The following is a 23644-nucleotide window of genomic DNA, read 5'->3' as shown; positions in this document are numbered from 1 at the left end:
AATTAAGTGCAGATGGACAACTCACTAATCCATATTAAATACCTGTACAAAAAGGATTGTGCTAATAAAAAAAGAGAAAATGCAATATTTACTATGCATCTACAAGGGAAGTTCGTGGATTTCCATTTCAGATGGATTTGGCAAGTACTATTTGGAGGTCTCAGGTGGTTTTTTTTAATGCTACATACATGTATTAGTTTACCATTATCAACAAAAAATATGTTTAAACCAACTGTCTTGGAAAATTTTAGGAAGAATTTTTATTATTGTCTCTTCCCTATCAGTCTGTCTCTCTGTGGAATACACAGTCTATTAAGTTAATCAAAACACTGCATTCTAAAACATAAAGAGAAATACTGTACCTCTAAAGGGCTTTTTACAAGCATGGTAATGTTGAATTTACAAAATGAAAAATGACAAAAATTTTAACCTTTTTCTTAAAAAAAAATGATCTAATGGAGAATATGAAGAGAAAAAAATCAGGAAAAAAATATTTCTGTTTTCAGATTACAACTACTAGTACAATATATTAAAACTAGAACAAAATACTGAATACAATATTTATATGAAGACAGTTTGAATGAAAGACATTTTTTGGATGGGTAGAAAAAAATCTTCTACATATAAAGAAGTTATGCTGTCAATCATAAGAAGTGTGTCCATGGGACCCCCTTGATCTAAATTTAGCCATAAAGAATGGCATGGCAGCCATTGCTAAAATGGCTATTCCCATTAATGGACGGTAAGCAATCCAGCCAATGGCTATCACTGTTAGAGACAGGCTGATGGATAAACAAAGGTTCATCATGGTAACTCCGATGGCCACCAGCTCACGGATTATTGGTAACCAATCAACTGAAAATAAAAGAAAAAGTAAGTTGGAAATAATTTTCAAATCAATATACCATTATGATGGCATTAACAGTGCACTAATTGTATATAACCTTTATTCATTGAAGATGCAGTCTATTTTGTTGGGTTATTTAATTTTACTGTTGCAATTACACTGTTGCAGCAACTTGCAACATCCCCCCCTTGGGGGGGGGGGGTGATGACAGCCACCAAATAAAATCCCTAACTTTAAAAAAGGGGAACTTTCTAATTATACTTCTCACTAGAAAAGGATATCGCAGATCCTACCTTCTATTTTCATTAAGAGTGGACCATTATACTTCTCACTAGAAAAGGATATCGCAGATCCTACCTTCTATTTTCATTAAGAGTGGACCATTATATTCAAAGTAAAAGAAAAGGAATGAATGTGAGTATAATGACTGTAATGTTTTCAACAACTTCCCTTTGATTTAGTATACACACTACCCTTTCTTTATTATGTATCATACCTAGAGTTCTGATGATGCTTGTTAAACATCCAAATCCTACAAACATTAGCAGCCAGCCCCCAAACCTCACGGCCCAGGAGATCATAGTGTTCTTCTGCTGCTCCTTAGAAAATATGGCCTACAATGCAAGAATTCTATAAATTATAAAGTTTCAATGTCAGAAACACATGGAAATAAACATAAAATTCAAACCAATTTAGTGTCAGAACATCATGGGTCAAATCACATCAAATTGAGTTATCTTTCTTAGCTCCTTCTTTTTGATAGAATCATTTGTAACAGTTCATGTATCTTGACAAAAAGGTTAAAAAAACCCACACCATTGGAAACAATTGGCTTAAAATATTCCAATAATTTAGAAAATAAGCATTTACATACATTCAGCTACAGTGTATATGAACTACATGTATTAGAAGGCCAGCAGTGAGTCTCTAGTTATTTGGGGCTGCTTTCATACATGTACTGGTACATATTGTATTTTAGTTTAAAGTTACAATAATATTACCTCTGGAGAATGTCTTCCCATGTAGAGAAAGAGCAAGTCATACCCATGATCTGCTTCATAAAGAACAATGGAGTTACCGGACTGCTTGCCTATAATGCTGACCTGACAGGGTGAGAAAAAAAGTTCAATCTTATCTAGTCAAGTAATTTTGAATCACAATAATATTACATGTATCATATTAACTTTTTCTGATTTTCATTATAATCAATGATCTTGAATTTTAAAGTATTGAACTGATACGTGTACTATTTTTAATATTAATAAATATATGAAATTTAATATCAGAAAACATTTTACAATACAATTTTGAACACAGGGAAAGTCAGAAATATAAATAGATGGTGCAGTAATTTGAACGAGTTTCTTCATACAGGTCTTGTATCCTATCTTACCACATCAGGTTTCCCTAATGTCGACTCTCCACTTATTCCGGCATATTTATAGCTCACTCGGATGTCTCCTGCCTAGAGAAAAAAAATTGCATATAAAAAAAACATCTGATAGATATCAATTTCCATCTCTGTTTATTCTTCAAAGAGACATACAATATTCATTGCAGTGTTATGTCTTTGTCTGCTTATACACAGCATCAGACAAATGCATTGAGTAAATCAAAAGATTTATGGTGCATACTGGACTTGAGAGTTATTGCCCCTGACATTACACACTTATTTCTAATGTTGCATACACTAATGTAATTTACCACAATAAAATATTTTCTTTTAATATTTAGAAATATACAGTATCATACTCTTTACTAGAATTTAGTCTTAATCTTGCAAAAAATGATGTGAATTAATGAATTAAACTAATAATGCCTCCAAATACATGTATATGAATTCCTATGAAACAAATGCAGTCAAACATGTCATTTTGAACTCAGTGGGACATAGAATAAAATTTTCAGACCATCAAATCACTTTGACATATCCATGATATTTGAGTTATTGATGTTGGAGAGAAAAAGTGAAACTGAATATTCACATGGTAAAATACTGTAAAGTTATTGACATATAAGCCTTTGATACCTGAGGTTTCCTGGGGTTCTGAGACATGTAGTACATCCCATTAAACACCACGTATCCATCATGAGGCACAGGGAGAAGCTCAGAGGGAATGGGGTGGAAGTCATTTATCTGGTCAACCAATCCTGAAGAAAGAATATAGCAAATTTCAGTAAGATTTCAGGATTTCAAAGGAGACAGTATTGAACTATAGACATTTTCACATAACATTTCACTTTATTTAGAAATGTAATTAAAACATGCATGGAGCTATGGAATTATTCAACTTTTATATTTCTATGTAGATCTGACATTGTCTGATTATATTCACCACTTGAGAGATGGTATATTCCAACATGAACTGGACTGGCTACTTGTGTCTTTGATTCAACTGGGAAATTCCTAAAAAGTACAACATGAAATTATGAAAGAAATCATATACCAAGCACATAACAGTTTAATGTCGGTACACTGTACCTACGTATACATATTTTTAAAGCCTATACGGATGACAAATATGTAGTAAATTGCTCCACCATCTAATATTTATACTCCTGAGTTGTTTTTTTTAATATAACCTGTTTTAATATGTTAGTCCAATGCAAACAAAAGGTGACTTGCATATGCATCCACATCATATGTAATTTATGTCACAGAGCAATGCAAAAAAGAAAGGGAGAAAAGTATACCTTGAATTCTTGTGGCCAACTGGGTTATCAAATGAGTCACTATTAACTAAATTGGATCTCCATTCCAAATCTAAAATTAAGTAAGATACTTGGTACATGATCTGTTTCTATATTTGCTTTAAAATTGCGATTCAGAAATAAAACACCAACATACATAATCTATGTACATGTATGAAAAAGCTTGTTATTAGCAATATTCAATTCAACTGCGTTTTCCATGAATACCATCACTCGCATTATTCAATAACTGACTAACATATGACTGATATGAGAATAAAGTGGTTTCAATATGATAAACTTTAAAATATGTAAGTATGGTTTCTGTGTGGCTTACCATATGAGTATGTGCTTTCTATCTGACTTACCATATGAGAATGTGGTGTTTGTCTGACTTAATACAATTTGAGTATGTGGTTTGTGTCTGACTTACCATATGAGTATGTGGTGTTTGTCTGACTTACCATATGAGTATGTGGTTTCTATCTGACTTACCATATGAGTATGTGGTGTTTGTCTGACTTACCATATGAGTATGTGGTGTTTGTCTGACTTGCCATATGAGTATGTGGTTTCTATCTGACTTACCATATGAGTATGTGGTGTTTGTCTGACTTACCATTGAGTATGTGGTTTCTGTATGACTTACCATATGAGTATGTGGTTTCTGTTCTAGTTTGTCCACCTTCATTGTATTCTCTGCAAAGGGGAAAAAAAGCTATAACAAGTTTGTTACCAAGATAAATAGATACCTCTCATCATAAAGAACAAAACCTGACATAGACATTAAATAATTTGAAATTGTAAAGTACATAAATATGTAACCTTCAATTTTAATTCTTATGCAGGCACTGTTATTAAATGCTTATAACATTAGAAATACTCCTGAACATATACATGTAAGAATATATGTAGACACATCATTTTCATTTACAAAGGGGTTTCACCATAATTATGATTCTCTCAAAACAAAATTTAGCATAATTCAGTATTTAATTGCTCATGCATGCAGGTGTTTTGACAGATTCAAGGTTTTTAAGATATGAGTTGATAAATATCAAATTTCAGATTTATGAGAAAGTACAAGCAACAATTGATACTCTAACCCTCCTTTCATTTATTTAAATATTTTTTTCAAAGAACTATAAGCCCATGACCCCCTCCCCAGGAGGTCATGATAGAGATGGGTGTGGCTCTTCTTTTGAACAATTCTGAATCCTACTTACCCAAACTGTATGTAACTCCCCCAATAAAAGAACATGTACACAAGAATAATGTACAAAAAATGAATGAATCAATTTTACAGTTGATGACCTTTGCCCTCTGACCTTTTTGTCTCAGTCTCCACCCACTGGTACATTTCTACTGTTCTCTGTAATTTAACTGCATTTACCGTCACATAGTGTAAATCGTCTACCAATGGTTGCTGTAGAGAAGTCGAGAGATGTATATTAAAGCTTCAGTGTACATATATATACACATTCTTTTTTTACAAGTAGTAGCAATACACTTTAAATACGGTATATTGTGTAAGTTGCACATATTTAACTTCAATTTTTTTTCAACTAAAATCAAAGGGAGGGTTAGGGGTTCATACGTAGGACAACAACTGCGTCACTTGCATGTGTTTTAGGGCTAACCTTCACATTAAAAAAATAACTCAGAGATATCCAAGGATTTGAAATATTGAGGATAAAATACTTAAAAAGTACACCATTTCATTAACATGATTAAGAATATTACATCATGTACACTGTGCATAAAACACTTACTGCGTACGAAGTACATGTAATGAAAGTTTACCACAATGAAATTGGCATTTTAAATGAACATTTGCTTTGTCTTTTCATTTTCAGATTGTGAGATTCATTTTTTTAATCCAAACTTTTGTATACCTTTCCAGTAGATAACTCTCCAGTGATGTAGATTAGTGCTCCATCATTGTTTGTATTGATCCCAAAAATATTTTCCTGGACCTTAACCTTGCTTAGTCCTTCATCTAAAGACTTGGCAGTTTTAACAGCTCTTCCCTACAACACAATATTTTAATAGAGTACATGACGTTTCGAAGTTATGCACTGTATTCTTACTGCATGTAATTAAGATAAAACATGGATACATGTTACACTACTGGATTATATTTTGAAGTGACAAATTCATTTACTTATATCTAAATGTATATTATTAATTTCAGTTAAGTGTGAAGTTTTGCATTACATCATGATCTTTTTCGTCAGATGCATCCAGCGTTGACAATTCACGTGATTGGTCAACTCATATTTTCAACATTAACATGGAAAGAGTCTGTTGCACGAGCAACCAATCACGGATTAGAAGAAAGTTCCAGTCGTAAAGCTTGGGGTTAGGAGGCATGTACTGTTTACTTTGAGCGCAGGTGTCAAACTAGATCGTGTTTCAAAATACATTTGAATATTGCCATAGACACAAGAATATGGAGTTCTGTTTTGGGGTGAATGATCTTAATAAATTATGCATGTCCTTTGCACAAAATAAGCTGAAAGGACAATTAAGGTCAGACGACACGTTCCTCAAATATATGTTTTGTATCTCTTGGTATTATATTAAAAAAAATCATATTTGTCATATATTATTATTCTCTTCTGATTTCTATATTGTTTTCAAATTGTTTTTAAATATAAGTACACAAAAAATTGTGTTATATGCCATGTAGAAGATTGCCCATAAGGAATATGACCCAATGGTATCTTGGCCAAATGCCTGGTAAGGTACCCTACTTTTTTGTGAGGAAACTTGTTTCAGTACATTTACTTCAATGACAAATTCTTACGGAAAATTATATATTTTGGAGGAACGTGTCGTCTGACCTTAATCAGTACATGTAATCATCAATAACTGTGATATATGAAATCTAAGTACATGACATACAAGTAAATATCTTTACAAGACATGGAGATTGTTACTGCACTGTAAAAGTGTTGTGGTGTTTCTGTATAATAAACTGAAGTTGAAACCTCACCTCATTCCAGAACAACAGAACTGAGGCTCCAATGAGCAGGGCTATCCCCACCAGTACACCAATCAGACTCTGACCAATCCTCTCCAGAAATCCAGGATTACGTCGATAAGACACTCGAGTGTGGCTATCCATATTGTGATGACCTGGAGCGTCAGGGTACTGCCATGTTCAAAAAAAAAGAAAATTATTTAAAAGGAAATCTTATACATCATACATGAGACTAAGGTATGTATATCAGCTTATTGGCTCAGTCAATAGTGGTTTTTAGTGATTGCATTGTTTCACATACATGTAGCATTATGGCCTTAATTGTTCCCTATAGCCTTATTTTTTCTACAGGTCTGTTATGTTTAGCACACGTCAACAAAAAGCATCATGTTCATTGGTGGTTCAAATCATCTCATTGTTGCTTTAAGTCTAGAATGACAACGACATGAAGAAAAAGGGGATGTAAGAGAGATTCAAAGCTTTGCCAGTAGTTTAAAAGTTAAACCACCTAGATAATAAGCATGGGGTCCTTATTTCAGCCAATGTCTTGCTGAAAGCTTTCAGAGCCAATTATGGATTAAACAAAACTAGAAGCAATTGAAATATTTCTAAAGTATTTATACGCAAGACAGATCCATTTTAAACCCCTTCAATATACTTTGGTCTTATCAGCCACAATTATTATTTTTCATTCAATAAGATATCTCAAAAATGAATGTTTTTTGTAGATACGCAGATTATGGGTAAAATTCATGCAACACAAAAGTGACCAGAACAACATTGACTGATACTATACTGTAGTTTGAAAGAGTATAGCAAGAACAAGTCGCTTCGAATTTACCTTTGCTACTGTTAGGTCAAACGTACTTGCACTGAGTCCCCTACTTCCAGAAAATTTAGATATGGTTTGAGAAGAAATTAGATAATGATACGATAAGATACCTTAAAACAGGTAATCAACAAGTCAGCACGTGCAAGGTTTCACAAAAATATCCATACAAAAATGGTTGCCTGCAATACTTACATGACTTCTGTACATACTAAAATAAATGACAGTTTCTTATTAAATCGATTGCAACAGAAAATGATGCAGCAACAAAAAAGAAACGAAAGTTGTTTACCTTTTACCGGAAGTAGATAAGTCGTGATCTGATTGGTTGATGTTACTTTTTTGTTACCTTGAGCATAAAATGTTTCGGAAAAAATGTTTCTTGCATGATGCAAGTCTCGCCGTCATGGCGACATACGTATCCAATACCCGTCTTAGTGATATTTAAGATAGGGCCTAACAGTACAATTTCTTATGAAAAGAATCTGACGATTGGGGTAAACATTGGGGGGGGGGGGGGGGATGAAACCCCTTTAAGGACGAATTCTCCTTCAAGCTAAGGTCAAGAATTTTATCTTTTTATCTTTCCTTGACATTTGGAATAAAAATACTGTTGCTAATCAGCCAGGTGATGCATGTCTAGATACTTATTTCTATTTCAAAAGATTTTAACTAGTGTATTTTTTCAGTCTTTTTGCATGCAAAGACTACATATCAAATAGCGTTTATCAGATGATACTATATACTAAATCAAGTTAAATAATTTAACTGAAGAGAATTAGCTGATAAGAATTTGCTCTATTTTTTCTTACAGTTTTAGCTTGTTTAGGGAATATTACATTGTAGTCAGTTTTATATAAGCTTCGCATGCAGGTATAACTTAAATTTTCTCATTTAAGTTGAGCAAATTCTATTGAAAGAAATCATGATCATTTTCTTTTAATCCTAAAAACTGAATATTTCATTTCATTTTCAGTGATTTACATGTATGTGATCAAATCGAAATGCAAGAAAAAGTGAGCAAAGCTCACATATCCCACGCTCCCCCAAAAGTCGAAGTGCTGAAATTCCCAGAAAAAATAAAGGAATCCGAATTTCCTGGTATATGCACATCTACACATTGTGTCCTAAATGTCTGTTTAACGGTTTATGAGGGAGGAGTTGTGCTGACAAACTGTTCATCTTCATAATCAAGATATGGCCAAAAATCTTAACTGAAAAGTGCAGAAATTCCCGAAAAAATAAAGAAATTGGAATTTCCTGGTAATATGCACATATACACATCGTGTCCTAAATATCTGCAAAGTTTGACGAAATTGTGTGCATTGTTTTATTTTGAGGAGTTGCGTTGACAAATTATTCATCTCTATATTCAAGATATGGCCATAAATCTAAGTTGAAAAATGCGGAAATTCCCAGAAAAAATAAAGTGATCGGAATTTCCTGGTAATATGCAAATCTATACATTGTGTCCTAAATATATCTGAAAAGTTTGACGGAATTTGTGTAGCGGTTTATGAGTTGTGCTGAAAAAAAAAAAGACTGACGGACGGGTCAAAACATTATATATATATCTCATGCAACTTAATAATTAATTCTTTATAACTACATGTACTTCATGTACATGTATCAGCCACACACTGGAAAGAAAACATAAAATAAAATTGAAAATTATCTCCTTTATTTCTAAACTTACAATCTGAACTCATACTAGTAAAATATTCTGTGTGACGTATATTTTTTCTTCTCTAACATCAAACCGAAATCCAGCTCTATACATGTGCGGCACATACATTGTATCCACACTAAAATGAAAAATGAAAATTTAAAATGAAAAAAAAAAAAGAATTGAAATGTACTAATTAATCAATTAAATAAATAATCCAAGATATTTAAACTGTATTTCACTCACTCCTACCATAAAACCTTATGTTTGGAAACTTTCTATTCTTCTGAGCGTCGATCTCGAGTCTCTTCGAGTTAAGAAGATTTTTAACGACACGCACATGTATAGCAAGATAATGATAAGAGAAAGTGCTCCGAGAATAACTATGCTCACTAACATTGCACCGGCTTGAGCTCTTACTCCTAGAAATGTCCAATTAGAGAAAGGTGGACATTTTCTATCTGTGAAAAAAAGGAACTTAAATATACATCTTTCTGAATTTTCTTTGATAAACTTCAAGTGAAACGAAATGCTAAGTTTTAATCAAATTGATAATACATGTACAAGGCATTTAAAAAAATCTTCTTTTCTACTTTAAAGAAAGAAAAAGCTTTTAAAATAAACTACAAGCGTGTGTGTTTCTAAGAACGTGATACACTTATTTCGACGAAAAGTTTATTCAAAAAAAAAATTTGGTATACCACTTTTGAAACTTTTTGGAATGTTTTTTGTCTTTTTTGATATGTCAGAATATAATGTAGATATTGAAGAGCTTCTCAATTCAGAATTCCAAACCTCGGGGGTGGAAACTGACGCAACGATCTCTTGCAATTGTGTGGTTGCCTCTGACAGATCTGAAACATTTATAAGTCACACGCAAGATGAGAAATATAATTGTGCTTAATTACAAATTTTATCTACCACAGGTACTTGCAAAAACAAGCGTATATTAATTTTTGTTCTAATGTTTTTTTTAAATTTTGAGACTCCCTTTCCCTTTCATTTTTATTTTATGTAGCAGTCCTTTGAAGTATTTTTCTTATTCAAGTATAGATAATTTTGGTATCTGAATATTCAATATGTAAATAAGTATTAAGAAAATTAAATTTGTTAATTATTATGCAGAATTGATCATTATACTTGCACATCCTGTGGTTGGGTTGCAAACATCTTCAGTGCAGAAGCACTCCATCTGACAACCAGGGCCGTAACTTGGAAACGTACACGAACGTTCGCAATGTCTTCCAAAAAATCCCATAGGACACTCTGAAGAAAGTTATATTTGAATGATATATCAGCTGTTAAAGACAACGTATGAATGACGTTATTTAGTATCAAAGCTATATCTATGCACCTACTAACGAGATAAAACCAACCAATTATTTAAAATACATGGAAGAATACTTGGAAAAAAGTGATGTCAGAAACAACGGCCCGGATAGATGGCTAGGCCCCAGGACCATAAACTAAGAACAAATCGACATGCCAAACTTTATAATCACCATAACTTTTGAAATAATCATGATAAGAAAGCAAAGGACAAGATAAGACTCCCTTTTGGCCCCTGATTTTGGGTGTATTTTAGAAAGATGCAAAAGTTCATAAATAAAAACCTGTTGTCACTCTTGTCACAAAATGAGTATCAAATGGTTCGAAGCTATGGGATGTACATGTAGGCAAGCTTGTGCTTTATGTTTTCCGAAGAGAATTGTATCAAATATGACGAAATTCCAACAGAATTGAGGAAATTCGGGAAAATGTCCTATTTCTGCGCTTTCTTATTACCTCCATGTAAGCTTTGAATCAAATTCAATGCTGGTTTTAACTACAAACTGTTGATTCTGTAAGAAGCATCATTTCAAGGTCTTAATTACAAGCTATATCAATTTTGAGTGTTCTGATTTTTACATCAAATAATTAAGAGACCAGAATCGGCTGTTACCATACATGTACTTTGTCCTTTTCTTGATAATTATGTTTAAATTTGAATATTATATAAACTTGCAAATTTTTAAGCAAACAAAATAAATTAAACTCAAGATATTCAAAATATAAATTTTGATTTAAATCTGTTCTCAGTTTATGATCTAGGGGCCTGGGCAAATTTTTTGATACAAGTCCATTTTCAAGTAATAAGGCTAACAGGACCTATAACAATTATGTAACTACTCTTTGTGACAAGTTCTTCATTTGGATACCAACAACGTTCACTTTTTGACCTTGACCTTGGAGCTTGACCTTAAAGTTTAAAAAAAACTTAACCTTGGTTAAGCTTCTTAATTGTAAAGGTTAGGGCTTTCATGCCTCACATATGTAATCCCTATTACAAGACCTTTCCTAGGATACCAACAACTTTGACCCTTTGACCTTAAAGTTTGACCTACTTTAAAGAGTTTTCAACCTAGGCCATAACTTTTGAACGGTTAGGGCTAGGGCTTTCATACTTCCCATATGTAATCTTTGTGACAAGACCTTTCTTTAGAAAGCAACAACCTTGGCCCTTTATCCTTGACCCCGATGCTTGACATACCTTAAATTTTTTTTTTTACTTTGGCCATAACTTTTGAACAGGTGACGCTAGGGTTTTATATTTCACATTAAATTTTGTATTTCTTGTAGCCTTACTTTGGGTACAGTTGTATCAACATGTTGATTTGTATTTGATAAAATTTAACCTTCACTTTGTTGCCATACAGGGGTATCAATGTTTCACAAACACATCTTGTTCAATTTTATAGACATTAATAAAACGTTATTAAATAATATTTGTACGTAAAATAACATCTGTACTTTATGTATGAAATATAAATGCAACAGTGGTAAAACCTAGCTTATTTTCACACATCCAGAATTACGAAGTTAGAGAATAAGTTGTTTTATTATACTTTCATGTTAGATACTAAAATCTGATTGGTTTAGACGCAGTTAACAATCCGTTCTATTACCCTCAGCCTTAGCAACACACGTGACAACGGGTAACACAACGGTAATGTCACATGCGCATGAAATTATGCGCGTACGGTTCACCGTAGAATTCTCAAAACGTCAGTTGTGCGTTTGAAAGTTTTAACTTGAATAAACTTGACGTCCATAAAAGCTTGCGTCCGATGTAGCTTTCTTGAAAACAACAAACGACAGACGAAACATGCTTGCGAGTGCAGAAATAACGAAACTTTAGATGATAAAGGACTCTTACAGTATCAAATAAACAATAAAGAGGTCAGTAAATCTTTTTCGAAGTAGCGTGGAGTTTGAAAGCTTTCTAGACGAGAACGTAAAGACGATCGACGATTTTTAGCCGGGCTTATTGCTGAAAGAGCAATTGCCGGCTTATGTGATCCTGTTCAAGGCAGGATGTTAACCCCATAGTCGCCATTTTAAAGTTACATGCAAAAATATAGTTCTTACTCTCAACCGCTTTTGAGATAATACAAACGCTAAATAAAGCAACAAAAATAAAACGAAGTTTTATCTATATAAAATAAACATTAGTATTAATGACTTTGAAAACTTCATAAGTCAAAGAACATAGTTCATTAGCGTAAGGATTTTTGATAATCAGTGTTACCGTAGTTCTCTACACATACGAGGTATTAAGCAGGAGAGGGAACCAGACTGGCCTGTTTGTGTACATTCAGCTGCGGTACCAGATTAATTCTGATTCTGACAAAATCGGACCGCGGTAAACTCACTGTCAGTGTCTTATCATTTATATCGATAGTTTTAGAATAATTTTTTCATCAGAATATAAACGTGATTCATGTAAGAAATCCATTCTACTCTGTAAACGAGCCCGGCTCTCTGTACTTCTGAGTACTTTGATTTTTTCTGACATCCTAAATCAAGAAGACATTCAGTATAATAAAATAAATGGTGCCTGTTTTGGAGGGTAACAGTTGAAATATGACACCCCTCGGAAAACCATTGTCAACCTCCGCTGACGCGTCGATTGACAATGGTTTTCCTTGGGGTGTCAGTTTCAACTGTTACCCTCCAAAACAGGCACCATTTATATAATACCTCCGCTTGAAAGTGGGAGGATATATAGTGATCGGGATGTCCGTCAGTCCGCCTGTCCGTCTGTTACGCTTTGGGGTACCCAACTCGTATCCGCAACTCCTCAAAATTATACGTTTGAATGAAATTTATTGAGACTTTCACAGACTCTTTCTTACATAATACCATTATGACCTCCTACTTTTCACTTTTTGATCCGACACATGTTGAGTTACCCAAAGGAAAACATGGACACTGCCATTCTTTCAATACTGTTGAATAGTACCGTTCTCTTATCCGGGACTCCTTCTACACCACTGAATAAAATTTAATGATACTTTTACAGATTCTTGATTACATAATGCCATTGTGCACCTTCTACTTTACTTTTTGATCTGACACGTATTTCGGATCTCTCAGAGCAAACCATGGACTTTGCTATTAAAATCATATGGAAGGTGGGGTATCATTTATAATTAGTGAGCTCATTGCTCCTAGTACCTCTAGTTTAATAAAGATTTTAGATATTTATATCGCGCACTTTCTGGTTGGCTCATATCAAAATAGACCGAGATTTTATATCTGTTTTCAATAATGAGGTAGAACTTTATAGAGAATACTCAGTAACTTACCTAAACGTAGGCATCCTCTACTAGGATTACATTCAGATTCTGTACAGAAGCATTCTGATTGACACAATTCACCAAATGAAGGATAACGGCATTTGGTACTGCAATTTTGTCCATAAAAGCCCGAATCGCATGCTATAAAAGTTTAAAGTAGACAATTTATCTTTTTTTCTAAGGAACTATTAGCTTAATATGTTTATTGCAATCATTTTTAAAAATGGAATTATAATGAACTCCACAGTACATTTTAGAATGATTTCGAAATAAAGTGGATATACGTACATTAATTCATTTTTCAAAACGCCAGAACTTAATAAATACAGAACTCAAAAAACTCACGAATACATGATGTTTTGTCATTATTCCATTTGTAGCCATTGCAACAGTTGCTAAATAAACAAAACAGTTTTGGAAAACATATTTTCTTAGTTCTTGTCATATTAAATCATTTGACAAGTGTTTAAGCTTTGTTTTTAAAGAAAGGCATATGTTTTTCCCGTCTCTCAGATTAAACGATATTATGACTGCTCATTTGGCTTTAAAACGTACAATAGAAAGGAAAAATATATGTACAGAGTTCATTTTTACCATATTTTTTCAGAAAAATGCATGTGTTTTTGTATAAATATCAAATATTTATAAATTAAATGAAGAAAAAATTAATTTCTTTATAACAAAGTGTGTTAAAATCTGAATATTCCTCTTTATTTTACGAGTATCCTACACTGTACATCTACATCTAAGTCGATGTCACGTTAGCTGCATAAAACAGCCCCACATCACCTGAACATTTTATCATGCAGTGTACAGAGCTGTCTTAATGTTGAAATATGCCATATATATACATATTTTGTACCTACCCACGACAAATATTACTCTTGACACAAACTAATCTCATCCACAATGGTAAAATAAAAATTATTGAAAATATTGCGTTCATTTTAACTCACTACACTTCCATTATATCTCTTTTTATTGCAATTAAACTAAAATCAATTTGGTCAATATCATTATCTATGTACCTGTTACACATCTGTTTATATTTCCTTGAAATCCTCTCAATATAATTTCCTTTATAGAAATGTATATTTATACGTTTCCGCAGTGGATGTATAATACTCATAAAATTTATTTATATTTACTTTTTGTCAATTAGTGACTTTGTGTTTAAATATCATTCTTGGCATATTCCTAACTATAAGAATATTAAATTACAAATAAAAGATCAAATACTTCTGTTTATATTAGTCTCCTGTAAAATCGTGAAAAACAACCAAGAGATATCAAGTAAATAAATAAAATTGCTTCATGCACATGGTAACTTCATTGAGTATTGACTTTGTTTTATTACTTAATTTTTTATTATTTCTTTTTCGTACACACAAAAGCAAATATTTTCTTCGCCTCTTTTATTGAAATACTTCTCTACATGTATTTATATATATTTTTTATAATCACTATAGAAAACATTAACATCACACTCTCTTTTTAAAGAACTTCTGGGAATTCATCTCTATGTACAATCTTTTGACAACTAGGGCATTTAACATTATCGTCTGCACTTGTAAGTTCTATGTGAGCATTGCAGTGTAGTTTTGGGCAAGGGTACTTTTCAAGAAGTCGAACATTGAAAGCTTCCCAGCCACTATGTAGACTAAATCCAAGTATAAACTCGACACGTTTCTCAGCGTGAGCAGTGCTAGCTAAGTTTGCCTTGTTCGGAATATAAAATACCCGAACAGGAACTACATTGTTTCCAAGATCCAGTGAAATGAAACCTCCTAGTTTTCTGTTGTTTGGCGCACAGATTGTACCTTTACAAATTCGGAGTGTTTGATATATATCTTCTTTGAGATTGCGGTCATCCAAGACGACATATCCCATGAATCGCATACCTGGCTCCAGTGTTTTTATCCCTTCTCCATTTTTTCTTAGCCATTCTCTGGGGTATTTTGGCTTCAAAACAAACCTGCTTACTTTTTCCATGTCTTTCTTTAGAATGTTTGCTTCGGATAAAGACTCACTGCTTCCATTTGTGTTGTTCTTTCCAAACCCGAGAAGACTTGTTAAAATAAATAGGTAGAATTTTGACATGGGAGAATGTAGTAATTCATGCCACCTGCGAACATGTTGTAACACTGTTTCAATAGAGTAGACTTCATTAAAAAGCCTGTGTCTGATGGCAAAGATCCATTCTGTGTAGTCTCTATCTAGCGCTGGTTTGCTTTCAATTGAAATGGTTTCTCTGAAGATATTTTCGTACAAATGAACTATTGCAGTGATGTCTTCTTCTCTGTCAATTTTTTCAAGCATCATTAAGTTTGTTTCGCTTGAACTGTACTTGAGTTTCTTTGCAGCAATCTGAAGTCTGTATGCATGAATGTCGTCGCCCTCTGCTAGTTCTTCTAAATCAACAGCATGTTTACTGAAAAGATGGTTATACCAAAATATAACTTTCTGCACTGAATGGTCAATATCATCATCTTCTAAAGTATAGAAACATTCCATGAGTAAATTGTCTATGCAATAAACACTTTTCTTAACAAATTTCCTCCCAGTGGAATGTTTTTCGTCGCTGTAAGAGAGGTAAGCCTTTATTCCTGACGACTCATCGAGTTCTTTAAAATTCCTCTCAATAAAGTCACATATTTGTAGACGAACTGTTATCTCACCCACAAAGCCATAACATGATTCGTGACCATCTGGGGTGAAGTCCCTACACTTTTTAAAGTATTCACAAGACAACTTAGCAAGTTGAATAAGTTCTTGCAACCTCTCATCAAATATCTCTTCCGTTGTTTCGATGTCTGGTTCATCGGTTGGTGATTGTCCAGTGTATCTAGCAATCCTCTTCTGCAGTACTGTTCCATAGATGTGATATACATGCATCAATGAATGCAATAGCCTTTCATCCAGGTCTCCTTTTGTTTTATTTCCAATTTGTCTTTCACAGATCTCCGTAGCCCTCTGAAGACATTTTTCAGCTTTGTCGTCTTCATTTGGTCGACAATACGCATAAAAACGTCCCAAATGTGCATGGAAGTTTTGGTCATTGGGAAAAGCTTCTGTTAATTTTTTGAGAACGTTCAAGCGTTCGGTAAAAAATGGACCTTTGGAACAAATATCCAACATAAGTCTAGAAAGTACAGGCTTCTTCCGTATTTGTTCAGCATTCTCACCCATATCCTTATTGTCACGGAAAATGAAAATTCTTGTTAGAAAATAAACAATGTTTCCCGATTTTACCCCCTTCCTGCTTGCATATTCGATAAACTCTTCGCAAAAATAAGCAAGGTTCTGTCTTGCTGTCAGACAAAGCTGTGTGTTTCTTTCCTCAGATCCATTACCAAGAACCTGTTCCAAAATTTCCTTCGCAATTAGATAGTGACAAATTCGAATACTGTTTGATTTGCATTCGTTTTTATCAAAGACTACAAATTGTGAGACTGGTTGGGGCAAATCATCCATTTCAATGAGGTAATTTGGGGGTTTGTGAAGTAATGCATAGAAAAACTGCAAAGGCAGAGCAGTCTGACCGTAGTAATATGCTAGGGATAGGTAGGATAAGAGTTTTCTCCCTAGAGAAAATGCCTCTGTGTCACTCTTCTTTGCTGGCCACAAATACCCCTTTACGTACTTGCTAATACCTTTATATTCATGCAAGTAAGCAGCAAGCCCAAACTCATATACGAGGTGCTGTTTACCATTTTCAACGTCCTCGCAAAATTTGCTTAACTGCTCTTGTTTCTTTGTGTCCTCCTTACACTGAGTTTTGAATTTAAGTGCCAATCGCTTTGCTTCTTGTTTAGAAACAGTTCCCTGCAGGAAAAGCTTGTTACCTTTCTTTTGTGAATATGGGTATCTTTTTACATAAAGAATAATTATGTAACATCTGTAGTTGGTTTTAAGAATTCTAATCAGTTGCTTAACTTTGACTTCGTCATCGCCATCAAGAAGTAATAAGACGGGTCTGTGTGTTTTGGCATATATCATTTCGATTCGCTCAACAAGATTTGCTACTGGCAATGCAGATCTCAACTTTACATGAGCACACGGAATCTGTGTGTGGAATTCCCACAGTATTCTCTGGGCCAAAGTTGTTCCTCCAGAACCAGGTGCATGGTAAAGTGTCACTACTCCTGATCTGTTTTCGTCAATAAACACCTTAATAGCTTTCATAACAGCAGCCATGAGATCACGCTGTGCGTCAAAATGGCCGGCACCAACTTCGTACCATGCAAACCAATGTAATGTGCCTCCGCGGAAGAATGTATCACCCTCCTCTTCCAGAGCTTTCACATCTATTTTGCATTTTGTATATGGATTGGAAAGGTACAGAATCTCAAGTTCTTCTTTAAGCCATGCTGCACCACTGTCCTCAATGGAAGGGTCACTACAATCATCAGCGGTTGGTAAGGTATATTTTACATTTGTTTGAATTTGGTGGTCTTTAGTAATGTCAATGATACAGCCACAGACAAGTTTTAAATCACAGTCTATTATGACAAGGTTCTCACCCATTTCGGTTTTTAACAAAGTCAGTATGGAATTGCCAATATCAGTCAATGGTTTTCCGGGAATGCACAAAATTATCTTCGGCTTTGGATCGAGCCCTTCATCCAACCGTATTAAAAATTTATGCATATGTTGAGCTAAACTCTCATCTAATGGCCAAAACATTACTATAGTAATGACTGTGTAATCTTCGATATATCTTTGAATGTGCTCAATGTGTAAATCAATATTTCCCTTTACTCTCTGGAGCCATTCTCGCAAGTCATTAGTATTTTTAAAGACACTTTCAGGATTGTCTCTTCTACCACGCAAAAATGTCCATGATGTTCCATTTTCTGATATTCCTGCTGGTGTTTGAAGCCAATTTGTTAGATGAAGAGACCGTCTTTTCTTTATAAAATTTTCATTTACACAAAGAAGACCTGAATCTCTGCTTGTGGCATCAAAATCAAATACATAAATCCAAGGGACTGTTGATATTGCCTCCATATTTTGCATTCCTTTTGGCATATTTCCAACGATGAGAATATATTGTCCTTTGACAAATCCTTTTACAGCAATTCGAAAACTCTCCAGCGAGCTCTTTCTTTTGTCAGTGTTGGCCTCTCTGTTTTCTGTAGGACCAGGACTTAAAGATACACTTCTTTCATGAGGTACTTTACTTGATTTCGGTTTTGTTTGAGGAATTGAATCTTGAGCGCCAGCGAACCATTGATATACCATAGCAAGTAAGGGATCCGATAAGGAAAGGGCAGACTGGGATGTTGATTTCCTAATCCATAACTGATCACGCTCCCAACAGACTGACGAAATTTCAGAATGTCTCATTTCGGTCTTTGTTATAACTGGTTGGCCTGCTCCGTGACTTGATGGAATTTCAAATACCGCATAAGGACTCTTCATAACTTCAACTTCAAAATATTGGTATTGGGGTAAAGATGTGAAAAAATCTAATTTTAGAATGTCCGAAATTAAAGACATATTCATATTTTGGTCAAGTCTTATAACAATATATGAAGTTGTACGTGCCGTAGTGTTCCATAAACTGACAAGATCTAAAACCAGTTTACAAGGATGACTTAAATATTCTTTAACAGATTGTTTCAAAATAAGATCATGGGAATCCTTTTTTTGTAAAAGTCTCGTTGTCAAATCTCTTTTTTCTTCTTCTGACATTGCTCTATAAAACTGTCGTTGTAGCACAGATTGAATTTCTGGGGAGGAAGGTGGGACACGACTTTGATTTCTGCATACTTGCTTCCACTCTGTAAACATTGGATCAGATTCTTTTACTGTTTTTGCATTATCATCGCTATCAGACGTGTCGCTTATCATTTGGCCTATCCTGTCCTTGCATGATTCTAAATAAGTTTCACGTGGTGAACTCTCTTCGGAAGACTCTTCGGAGCACTGTTCTGATTCTGCAGTCATATATTCAGCTTCAGATAAATCCCCAGTCGTTATGGATATTGGTTCCAATTGCAGATCCCCTCTTTTTGTTTTCTTTTTCTTCTTTGGAGTTTTTCTCCGAATTTGCTTTATCATCATTCTGAGTTTTTTGTCTTGAACTGTTTCAAAGAATTGACAGTTTCTGTCGACAAATCGTGATACAGAAACACCAGAAACTTTTTCAAACTCCTCTTTGTATTCTTTTCTGAATTTTTCCTTAAATTCTTGAAAGGACATAATGGATGGCCTTGAGGAATTAGATGGATTGAGGATAGTATTTACCATGCCAATTACTGTTTCATTCCGAAAAGACGGGTCATCTGAAAATAAAAGAAAACAACGATAAACAAAATATAATATATTTTCTTTAAGACACAGTGGAACGATTTTTGTGAACATTTCTTTAGAACAAGGCTTCTAAGTAACGACAAATGTTTGAGTGAAAGGAAAATAAAAGTAATATGTAGGGTCTGACTTTTACTTAAATAGATTCTGAAATTCAGCGTATTTTTATTATTCACGAAAATACCTTTATCCTCTTTTGAAGCTGTGGAGTGCATTATAACAGTGTTATTGCTGCCATGTTGCTCAGTATGGTAGATATTAATGTTTGTCTCGCCAGGGGAAGAACTCTTGTCTGAAAGCAAAAAATAAGAACATAGTGCATTGAAAATATCTCTAAAACGTGTTAGATAAGGACTGTTTCCTTTATTGATGAATGTATGAATGGCTATAGAATGGACATCATAAAGACTATTTTCAAAGAAATAAAGATACGTTAAAAAGTGAAGCAAACCTGAGTCTTTGTTTTTGCGATCCCGACGTCCTCCACTTTTAGGGCGACTTATTTCCGCCATACCTGTATAAGTTGTACGTTATCTACAATAATAGACAAAAGGTCCTGTTAAATAAAACTAGAAACACTGTGAGCACTGAGCTCACTAAATGATACCCCAGTCTCCCATTATAATGGCGAATCCCATGATGGAAGACTCGACAAATACCTCGTGAACTTTTCTGTACCCACTGAACATCAACAATTTGACGATGAATGTAAACTACACAAATAACCTTTGTAGGTACAAATAGACTTTCTTTCATTTCAGATAGAAAAAATATGTCCTTTTATCATAAAGTTCTTTCGTTTCTTGAAATCAGAATCGAAAGTAACTTGAAATAGTGAGGTTCATTCATATGAAACTAACTATATATATTGTTAATTGGAGGTTTAGTTACAAAAGGATCAACACAGAGACATTCCACGTACCTTAATCTTTGAAAGTACATTATGAAAAGTTCTATATATTCGTCAAGTTCATGAAGAACCAAAAACAAAGTACAATATGCGCATGCGCACATTCATTGTCTATTTTTAAATTCATAACTTGGATGGGCAAGCGCTTAATCGATAAAGTTTTCGATTGTATCGTATTTCGGGTAAACTTGTTTTAGTTCGCTGCCTATGTAGATAGCAGGCAGTAGATAAGTGTAGAAAATACAGGTTAGAATATATTTTCGTCTACTTAATATATATCCATTATAACTTATAAAAATGATGCAAAATATATTACTTGAAATATTTTTGTCTGATATGAACAATCCTCGCCCTTTTACAAATGCTAATTAATTTACTCTGATATTTCAAAGCTATTAGACTTTTTAATAATTTTTTAACCTTAAGAAATTACATATGAATAGTTTAGACTTGAATAGTACAAAGACATTGCATGTTTAAGATAAGTATAACCCCCACACCCACCCGACTTGAAAAGCAGGAGGGTATAGTGTTCGGGATGTCCGTTCGTACGTACGTCCGTCTGTTATGATTTGGGGTACCCATATCTTATCCGCAACTCATTTTATACCACTAAATGAAATTTCATGATCGATTAGACTTTCACAGAATCTCTGTTATATAAAACCATATTGTGCTTCTTCTATTTTACTTTTTGATCGAACACATAAGCCCTGTTTCCCATAGAAAAAATGGACACTGCCGTCTATCAGTAATAATGAAGGGTACCTATCTCTTATTCGAAACTGCTCCTATACTACTGAATAAAATTTAATGATACATTTACTTTCACAAATTCTTTATAACATAATTTCAATGTGCATCTCCTAATTTACTTTTCTTTTATGACTGACACTTATTTTGGGTTTCCAACAGCAAAAACATGAACTTTGCCATTATATATAATCATATGGGAGGCGGTGGGTATTACCTTATGTGAGCTCATTGGTCCTAATACCTTTAGTTTTCTTTCAAATATTTATTAAAAAAATGTAATGTTATTTCATTGAAAATTTCAAAATTCACATCCACTGAGGGGAAAAGTGAGGCAACGATAAATTATATAGGATGAGAACAAAATTATGCAATTTTATTCTTTTTATTAAGGACAAATTATCGTATTCCCCGTACGATGTAATAAAGTGGTGATTACAAACTGTAATTTGGGTTATACACTTGTCTCATTTTTTAAAAAAAGGAAGTTACTCTCATACTAAATCATGTATCTTATGTCATCATCTACGTTCTGATTCTTTCAAACGTTGGAAACATAATATACCATGATGTTTTACTTTGTGGCAACGGCTGGAGTCAAAGGAACTGACAGTAAATTATTTTAAGATTTACCATGCGTAATAATAGTAAAAAAAAATGTGTGCAACACTTAATGAGATGGTATTCTGTTTATGCCTTTTTTCATTCTTCATGTGAAGATGTGTTTAAAAAAATTAATAAAGCTTGTGTACATATATAATGTAAACCGAATAGCGTTCTGCATAATTTTCAAGTAAAATATATTTCGTTACAAGGGTTGTCCCTCTTTCATTGCTTACAAACTTATAATTGTTTTAAGGCACATTAAAAGATAAAAGTGGCTTGCTGTAATAAATCTGAAGAGAATTTGACAACAAATTTGTCCCAATGAACTAAATAAAAAGATGAATGATGCAATTTTGATGTCAGAAATGTTTGTTGCAATATTGTAATTAACTATTTCAATGACAGAAATAAAGAACTTATATAAACGTTTGTTGTGCGTATTTGGGATGGAAGAAGTTTTTACAAGCTGTAAAAGAAGCAAAATTACATTATTGTTGTCCAGTACAATATTGATTTCTAAAAAAAAATATAATACTATACATTCCATTGTACGGAAATCTTTTCTCCTAAAACAATTAATACTTTATTGTAAAAAGGTTTAAATTACATATAAATTTGTCAAAATAGCACATTTTAACAGCAAAAATAAAATACTCAAACTTGCAACTGATATTGCTTAAAATGCATAAAATATCTGTTGATTTTTTTTTTACATCTACTTACATGTATCTTAAGTCCTATGCACATGCATGCGATCATTGAAAACTAACCTCAAAATTGTGACTTTCTTCAAAATTTTGAAATTTCAAAATTTCCAAGAGTGTAGAAAAATGTGACAAACTGAGTGTTCGTATTATATTTATGAATAAAAAATATAATCATTCCATATATACTATGTATTTATGTGCCTTTCTTGGGAAATTTTCAAATCCCCCCTTCCCCAATATAAATACATAGATAACAAAAAAAAAAATTCGATGAGGATTTTATAATTAAAATAATTCAATATTCAAAACTGATTTATATAACTTGTTGTATAATCAAAAAATATGCTTCAGGATTTTATTTAGACAAAATTTATATAAACATGTATAAAAGAAGGACAAGTCAATTTCCTATAGGAATGTCTCTTTTATTAAACATTCACCGAGATCCTTCGTCCTGAAGCCTTGACAGAGCCAGATAAGCCTCTGGTACAGAGAGTTTATACGAGTTAGAAGAGGATTGGAAGTCGGTCAAGGGATAACTTAACTTCTCTGCACCCAGAGTGCACGAATTCATAACAAGATATTATTCATTAACAAACTTAAGATCAATATTAATAGTTAATGAAAACATATATTGAAACCAATATTTTCGTATACACAATGTAGTCAATTCCTTTATCTGTATATTAGGTTTCAGTTTAAATGTATGTTAGAA

At 33.4% G+C, this 23644-nt stretch overlaps 3 protein-coding genes and 1 long non-coding RNA gene across 4 annotated transcripts; all 4 read right to left on the bottom strand.

Annotated features, from left to right (window-relative positions):
* Positions 1 to 499: 499 nt before the first annotated feature.
* Positions 500 to 7636, bottom strand: LOC134239458 (transmembrane protein 43-like). The gene is made up of 12 exons (XM_062721639.1): positions 7549 to 7636; positions 6537 to 6695; positions 5434 to 5568; positions 4867 to 4964; positions 4188 to 4237; positions 3542 to 3611; positions 3184 to 3254; positions 2877 to 2998; positions 2241 to 2312; positions 1849 to 1950; positions 1344 to 1461; positions 500 to 855 (listed from the first exon to the last, which is right to left on the bottom strand). The coding sequence occupies exons 1-12, from the start codon at positions 7561 to 7563 to the stop codon at positions 641 to 643; spliced, it is 1227 nt and encodes a 408-aa protein (XP_062577623.1). The 5' UTR covers positions 7564 to 7636; the 3' UTR covers positions 500 to 640.
* A 1398-nt stretch (positions 7637 to 9034) lies between these two features.
* On the bottom strand, positions 9035 to 10281 carry LOC134239479 (uncharacterized). Its single transcript, XM_062721662.1, has 3 exons — positions 10160 to 10281; positions 9721 to 9873; positions 9035 to 9480 (listed from the first exon to the last, which is right to left on the bottom strand). The coding sequence occupies exons 1-3, from the start codon at positions 10275 to 10277 to the stop codon at positions 9281 to 9283; spliced, it is 471 nt and encodes a 156-aa protein (XP_062577646.1). The 5' UTR covers positions 10278 to 10281; the 3' UTR covers positions 9035 to 9280.
* A 3372-nt stretch (positions 10282 to 13653) lies between these two features.
* On the bottom strand, positions 13654 to 14603 carry LOC134239478 (uncharacterized). Its single transcript, XR_009986228.1, has 3 exons — positions 14505 to 14603; positions 13984 to 14033; positions 13654 to 13779 (listed from the first exon to the last, which is right to left on the bottom strand). It is a non-coding gene; the product is annotated as an uncharacterized LOC134239478 (long non-coding RNA).
* Positions 14604 to 15111: 508 nt separating this feature from the next.
* Positions 15112 to 20483, bottom strand: LOC134239457 (uncharacterized). Its single transcript, XM_062721638.1, has 3 exons — positions 20405 to 20483; positions 20138 to 20245; positions 15112 to 19928 (listed from the first exon to the last, which is right to left on the bottom strand). Exons 1-3 carry the CDS (start codon positions 20463 to 20465, stop codon positions 15133 to 15135), a joined length of 4965 nt encoding a protein of 1654 aa, XP_062577622.1. The 5' UTR covers positions 20466 to 20483; the 3' UTR covers positions 15112 to 15132.
* Between the last annotated feature and the right edge of the window lie 3161 nt (positions 20484 to 23644).

The sequence above is a fragment of the Saccostrea cucullata genome, unplaced genomic scaffold, assembly GCF_032062105.1.
Source record: "Saccostrea cucullata isolate Sc308-1 unplaced genomic scaffold, CSIRO_AGI_Scuc_v1 ctg991, whole genome shotgun sequence".
Taxonomy (NCBI): Eukaryota; Metazoa; Mollusca; class Bivalvia; order Ostreida; family Ostreidae; genus Saccostrea; species Saccostrea cuccullata.
Note: the sequence above shows the minus strand (reverse complement) of the source record. Positions and strands in the feature narration are given on the sequence as shown.